We start from the raw sequence: 7,855 nt of genomic DNA on the forward strand, positions 1-7,855 counted from the left end.
GTGAAGGTGTGTCCACTAGAGGGTGACACTGTGTAGTGAAGGTGTGTCCACTAGAGGGTGAAGGTGTGTAGTGAAGGTGTGTCCACTAGAGGGTGACACTGTGTAGTGAAGGTGTGTCCACTAGAGGGTGAAGGTGTGTCCACTAGAGGGTGAAGGTGTGTAGTGAAGGTGTGTCCACTAGAGGGTGAAGGTGTGTAGTGAAGGTGTGTCCACTAGAGGGTGAAGGTGTGTAGTGAAGGTGTGTCCACTAGAGGGTGACACTGTGTAGTGAAGGTGTGTCGTGAAGGTGTGTCCACTAGAGGGTGAAGGTGTGTAGTGAAGGTGTGTCCACTAGAGGGTGAAGGTGTGTAGTGAAGGTGTGTCCACTAGAGGGTGACACTGTGTAGTGAAGGTGTGTCCACTAGAGGGTGAAGGTGTGTAGTGAAGGTGTGTCCACTAGAGGGTGACACTGTGTAGTGAAGGTGTGTCCACTAGAGGGTGAAGGTGTGTCCACTAGAGGGTGAAGGTGTGTAGTGAAGGTGTGTCCACTAGAGGGTGAAGGTGTGTAGTGAAGGTGTGTCCACTAGAGGGTGAAGGTGTGTCCACTAGAGGGTGAAGGTGTGTAGTGAAGGTGTGTCCACTAGAGGGCGGAAAAGAGCAATGAGTCCTCAAATGTAGAATTCCTGCTCCTCCTCAGCTTCCCATGGACTTCCTGGCGGTGTTTGCAGATGCTTGTGGATCCAGACGTGACCGAGGGACTGAGGTGGTTTTGTCCAACAAGAGACGGGAGTCCGTCCAAGCGTTGCCGCCCTGTGTTGGTCCTGAGGTCCGGTAGGCGGTGGCGCCGACAGGGAGCGGGAAGCCTCCAGGCTGGTTTGGATGTACGCCGACACCACAGTGAGGTCCACGCCGCCTGCTCGGACTTTCTTCCCCGTGTCCACGTCCGTCTCCTCGGCGCCGAGGAGCGCGTCCACGTTGAGCCGGCAAGTGGGGGTGAGGGAGGAGCTCCCGTGCAGAGCGCGGCGGCGAGGGCCGGCTGGTGGCGGTGGCGCTGCAGGAGCCGGCGAGGAGCAGGTGGAGCTGACTGAGTCCAGGTTGGGCAGAGAGAAGAGCGAGTTGGAGCGCTGGCCCCGCCCCCTGGATGGGTGGTACCAGTCGGGCCAGAACCACGCTCCCTCGTCCTCGTCCTCATCCTCCTCCTCCTCCTCGCAGCACAGCGGGAGGGAACACACTGACCTCTGCTGATGGTGCATTCTGGGACGGCACGCGGTCCGATGATGATGGCGGCGGTTCTTGTAGGAGGCGGAGCTACAGGTCAGAGTGGGCGGGGCCAAGCCAGATTCTGCCACAAGGTGGGCAGGGTCACATCTGAGTTTGAGGTGAATGTCATGAACCTTCACAAGATAAGAAAAGGTGGAATAAGTTACTGACTAGAACCCAGACCTCAACCAGAACCAAATTGGTGTGTGAACGCTTCAAACTAACTTGGACTGCTTTCACTTCAGGAAAAACCTTCAGCAAGATGAGATCTTCAGGAGTATTGCACTTCCTGTCCTAGTACTGACTGGGACAGATCTCTTTCAGGATTGAATTCAAAATCTCCCTACTAACCCACCTGTGCCTCCATGGAAATGCCCCCCTAAACCTCGAGGAACTGCTGACCCCCAAATCCTCCACACGACACCTCCGCTCCATACAGGCTGACCTCCTCCAGCCTCCACGGACAAAGCTTCGAACAATGGGAGACCGGGCTTTCTGCTCCGCTGCTCCCAGTCTGTGGAACGCTCTCCCTGACCACCTGAGGGCACCTCAGACTGTGGATGCTTTTAAAAAAGGCTTAAAACCCCGTCTTTTTAAAAAAGCCTTTCTATAGACATGCATGCTGGTTGTAGCCTTTGGGCTGTTTCTAGTTTTATATTTTATTTATTTTTATTATTACTATTTTTTTACACTGTGGCACTTTGAGGTTGTTTGCTCAACGTAAAGTGCTTTTTACAAATAAAATCTATTATTATTATTATTATCTAGTCTGTCCCATCTAATTAGACCAAAGACTGTTCTGGCCAGCCTCGACTAGATAGGACAGCTGTAGTGTTTGTAGTGCAAGGCTCACTAAATCTGTCCTTTCTAATCTAGTCAGTCCTCGATATTCCTAGACAGGACAGCAAGTCAGTTTGAGATATGCTACAGCTGTCCTATCTAGTCATATCTAGACTACATGACACGAGCATTAAAGTCACATGGTGTGTTTGTGTCCACTCCCACTAATGGACGCCTGACTAGTCCCACTTGAAGGTAGATCCTCTGTGAAAGTCAGCGTCCACACACCACTTGTCAGGATAAACACGCCTCCTAAGTTAAGTAAACCACAGCATCCAGATAGGACAACTAGGTCATCTATGAGATATGCTACAGTTGTCCTATCCCATCATGACTAGACTGGATAGGACAGCTAGCGGGTCAATTTGAGATGTGCTAGAGCTGTCCTATCCCATCATGACAAGACTAGATAGGACAACTAGGTCATTTATGAGATATGCTACAGTTGTCCTATTCCATCATGACAAGACTAGATAGGACAACTAGGTGATCTATGAGATATGCTACAGTTGTCCTATCCCATCATGACAAGACTAGATAGGACAACTAGGTCATCTATGAGATATGCTACAGTTGTCCTATCCCATCATGACTAGACTGGATAGGACAACTAGGTCATCTATGAGATATGCTAGAGCTGTCCTATCCCATCATGACAGGACCAGATAGGACAGCTAGCAGGTCAATTTGAGATGTGCTAGAGCTGTCCTATCCCATCATGACAAGACTAGATAGGACAACTAGGTCATTTATGAGATATGCTACAGTTGTCCTATCCCATCATGACAGGACCAGATAGGACAGCTAGGTCATCTATGAGATATGCTACAGTTGTCCTATCCCATCATGACAGGACCGGATAGGACAGCTAGCGGGTCAATTTGAGATGTGCTAGAGCTGTCCTATCCCATCATGACAAGACTAGATAGGACAACTAGGTCATCTATGAGATATGCTACAGTTGTCCTATCCCATCATGACTAGACTGGATAGGACAGCTAGCGGGTCAATTTGAGATGTGCTAGAGCTGTCCTATCCCATCATGACAAGACTAGATAGGACAACTAGGTCATTTATGAGATATGCTACAGTTGTCCTATTCCATCATGACAAGACTAGATAGGACAACTAGGTGATCTATGAGATATGCTACAGTTGTCCTATCCCATCATGACAAGACTAGATAGGACAACTAGGTGATCTATGAGATATGCTACAGTTGTCCTATCCCATCATGACAAGACTAGATAGGACAACTAGGTCATCTATGAGATATGCTACAGTTGTCCTATCCCATCATGACTAGACTGGATAGGACAGCTAGCAGGTCAATTTGAGATGTGCTAGAGCTGTCCTATCCCATCATGACAAGACTAGATAGGACAACTAGGTCATCTATGAGATATGCTACAGTTGTCCTATCCCATCATGACAGGACCGGATAGGACAGCTAGCAGGTCAATTTGAGATGTGCTAGAGCTGTCCTATCTGGTCCTGAGCAGAGGAGATAGGACAGGGTTAGGTGTGACCTGCAGGAGGATGTTGTTGCCGTCGTAGTCCTGGGTCTGCCAGCGGAGGTCACTGATGGGGCTGCAGGGCTTGGGCAGGAGTGGCACCAGGGCGCCCACGTCTGCCACCCGCACCTCCATGACGGCACAGTCCAGCGCCGCCGCCCTTTGACCTCTGGGGAGCCTCTTGAAGGCCAGCTGGATCTCCAGCTGCGGGTTGGCGTAGACCACCAGGAAGCAGAAGTCCTGGCGGCGGTGTGCCAGCCGCCGGCCCAGCAGCCGCTTGTAGAGCCGCACCGTGTGGGCGTAGTTGTCATGGCAACAGTACACGCTGAGGCGCAGCGTCTCCTTGCCGCCGCACCCCCCCCGCACGGCCCACGGCGGCGTGCCGGCTGCCAAGGTGAAGAAGTCTTGGGTGAGCGCCGTCCGCCCGCCGCTCACCTCCTCGCTGTGATGGTAGCGCCAGGGGGGGCGGCGGAGAGAGCGCCCTGGCCCCTCCTCCTCCCGCAGGAACAAGATGACCGCCAGGGCCGGCCGCGAGATGTCATGGCGTTTGGGCCGGGGGCGCCGGGAGTGGCGGCTCCGCTCCGACACCCGGAAGAGGCGCAGCTCGGGGTGGACGTGGGCCAGGACGCCGTCCGCCGCCCGCTGCAGGAAGACGCCCTCGCCGGGGTCCACCATCAGGTGCACGCTGACCAGGTAGGGATCCTGCACCTGGCCCGGCCACACCTCACCTGGACACAGGAAGTGGAAGACTAAACACCTTTTCAGTCAGCGCCATGTGGGCCGTCTCCCAGGCCAGTGGTTCTCAAATGGGGGTACGCTGACCCCTGGGGGTACTTGAAGGTATGACAAGGGGTACGGGAGATTTTTTTTAAATATTCTAAAAATAGCAACAGTTCAAAATCCTTTATAAATATATTTATTGAATAATACTTCAAGAAAATATGAATATAAGTTCATAAAGTGTGAAAAGAAATACAACATTCAGTGTTGACAGCTAGATTTTTGTGGACATGTTCCATAAATAAGATTTCTATTTTTTGTGAAGAAATGTTTAGAAGTAAGTTGATGAATCCAGATGGATCTCTATTACAATCCCCAAAGTTGATGATTACTTCTATCTGGAGAAATCTGCATTTAGCATTCAATCACTTGTTTATTGTTCAACAACTTTTTACTTATTTTTATATCTTTTTTTTCCAAATAGTTGAAGAAAGACCACTACAAATGAGCAATATTTTGCACTCTTATACAGTTTGATAAATTAGAAAGTGATGACATAGTGCTGTATTTGACTTCTTTATCTCTTTTTTACAACCAAAAATGCTCTGCTGTGATTAGGGGGTACTTGAAGGAAAAACATGTTGACAGGGGGTACATCACTGAAAAAAACATGTTGACAGGGGGTACATCACTGAAAAAACATGTTGACAGGGGGTACATCACTGAAAAAACATGTTGACAGGGGTTACATCACTGAAAAAACATGTTGACAGGGGGTACATCACTGAAAAAACATGTTGACAGGGGGTACATCACTGAAAAAACATGTTGACAGGGGGTACATCACTGAAAAAACATGTTGACAGGGGGTACATCACTGAAAAAACATGTTGACAGGGGGTACATCACTGAAAAAAACATGTTGACAGGGGGTACATCACTGAAAAAACATGTTGACAGGGGGTACATCACTGAAAAAACATGTTGACAGGGGGTACATCACTGAAAAAACATGTTGACAGGGGGTACATCACTGAAAAAACATGTTGACAGGGGGTACATCACTGAAAAAACATGTTGACAGGGGGTACATCACTGAAAAAACATGTTGACAGGGGGTACTTGAAGGAAAAACATGTTGACAGGGGGTACATCACTGAAAAACATGTTGACAGGGGGTACATCACTGAAAAAACATGTTGACAGGGGGTACATCACTGAAAAAACATGTTGACAGGGGGTACATCACTGAAAAAACATGTTGACAGGGGGTACATCACTGAAAAAACATGTTGACAGGGGGTACATCACTGAAAAAACATGTTGACAGGGGGTACATCACTGAAAAAACATGTTGACAGGGGGTACATCACTGAAAAAACATGTTGACAGGGGGTACATCACTGAAAAAACATGTTGACAGGGGGTACATCACTGAAAAAACATGTTGACAGGGGGTACATCACTGAAAAAACATGTTGACAGGGGGTACATCACTGAAAAAACATGTTGACAGGGGGTACATCACTGAAAAAACATGTTGACAGGGGGTACATCACTGAAAAAACATGTTGACAGGGGGTACATCACTGAAAAAACATGTTGACAGGGGGTACATCACTGAAAAAACATGTTGACAGGGGGTACATCACTGAAAAAACATGTTGACAGGGGGTACATCACTGAAAAAACATGTTGACAGGGGGTACATCACTGAAAAAACATGTTGACAGGGGGTACTTGAAGTAAAAACATGTTGACAGGGGGTACATCACTGAAAAAACATGTTGACAGGGGGTACATCACTGAAAAAACATGTTGACAGGGGGTACATCACTGAAAAAACATGTTGACAGGGGGTACATCACTGAAAAAACATGTTGACAGGGGGTACATCACTGAAAAACATGTTGACAGGGGGTACATCACTGAAAAAACATGTTGACAGGGGGTACATCACTGAAAAACATGTTGACAGGGGGTACATCACTGAAAAAACATGTTGACAGGGGGTACATCACTGAAAAAACATGTTGACAGGGGTACATCACTGAAAAAACATGTTGACAGGGGGTACATCACTGAAAAAACATGTTGACAGGGGGTACATCACTGAAAAAACATGTTGACAGGGGGTACATCACTGAAAAAACATGTTGACAGGGGGTACATCACTGAAAAAACATGTTGACAGGGGGTACTTGAAGTAAAAACATGTTGACAGGGGGTACATCACTGAAAAAACATGTTGACAGGGGGTACATCACTGAAAAAACATGTTGACAGGGGGTACTTGAAGTAAAAACATGTTGACAGGGGGTACATCACTGAAAAAACATGTTGACAGGGGGTACATCACTGAAAAAACATGTTGACAGGGGGTACATCACTGAAAAAACATGTTGACAGGGGGTACATCACTGAAAAAACATGTTGACAGGGGGTACATCACTGAAAAAACATGTTGACAGGGGGTACATCACTGAAAAAACATGTTGACAGGGGGTACTTGAAGTAAAAACATGTTGACAGGGGGTACATCACTGAAAAAACATGTTGACAGGGGGTACATCACTGAAAAAACATGTTGACAGGGGGTACATCACTGAAAAAACATGTTGACAGGGGGTACATCACTGAAAAAACATGTTGACAGGGGGTACATCACTGAAAAAACATGTTGACAGGGGGTACATCACTGAAAAAACATGTTGACAGGGGGTACATCACTGAAAAAAACATGTTGACAGGGGGTACATCACTGAAAAAACATGTTGACAGGGGGTACATCACTGAAAAAACATGTTGACAGGGGGTACTTGACAGTAAAAACATGTTGACAGGGGGTACATCACTGAAAAAACATGTTGACAAGGGGGTACATCACTGAAAAAACATGTTGACAGGGGGTACATCACTGAAAAAACATGTTGACAGGGGGTACATCACTGAAAAAACATGTTGACAGGGGGTACATCACTGAAAAAACATGTTGACAGGGGGTACATCACTGAAAAAAACATGTTGACAGGGGGTACATCACTGAAAAAACATGTTGACAGGGGGTACATCACTGAAAAAACATGTTGACAGGGGGTACATCACTGAAAAAACATGTTGACAGGGGGTACATCACTGAAAAAACATGTTGACAGGGGGTACATCACTGAAAAAACATGTTGACAGGGGGTACATCACTGAAAAAACATGTTGACAGGGGGTACATCACTGAAAAAACATGTTGACAGGGGGTACATCACTGAAAAAACATGTTGACAGGGGGTACATCACTGAAAAAACATGTTGACAGGGGGTACATCACTGAAAAAACATGTTGACAGGGGGTACATCACTGAAAAAACATGTTGACAGGGGGTACATCACTGAAAAAACATGTTGACAGGGGGTACATCACTGAAAAAACATGTTGACAGGGGGTACATCACTGAAAAAACATGTTGACAGGGGGTACATCACTGAAAAAAACATGTTGACAGGGGGTACATCACTGAAAGTAAAAACATGTTGACAGGGGGTACATC

At 47.3% G+C, this 7,855-nt stretch overlaps 1 protein-coding gene across 1 annotated transcript in view; it reads right to left on the minus strand.

Moving 5' to 3' along the window:
* Positions 1–560: 560 nt before the first annotated feature.
* Positions 561–7,855, minus strand: part of LOC133564864 (protein FAM124A-like) — an 18,219-nt gene continuing 10,924 nt past the window's right edge. The window contains exons 2-3 of the mRNA XM_061919406.1: positions 3,609–4,321; positions 561–1,373 (exon numbers count right to left, since the gene is read on the minus strand). Coding sequence (XP_061775390.1) covers positions 648–1,373; positions 3,609–4,321 — 1,439 coding nt within the window. The 3' untranslated portion in view covers positions 561–647. The remainder of the gene's footprint in view (positions 1,374–3,608; positions 4,322–7,855) is intronic.

This window comes from Nerophis ophidion, linkage group LG13 (genome assembly GCF_033978795.1).
Source record: "Nerophis ophidion isolate RoL-2023_Sa linkage group LG13, RoL_Noph_v1.0, whole genome shotgun sequence".
Classification (NCBI taxonomy): domain Eukaryota; kingdom Metazoa; phylum Chordata; class Actinopteri; order Syngnathiformes; family Syngnathidae; genus Nerophis; species Nerophis ophidion.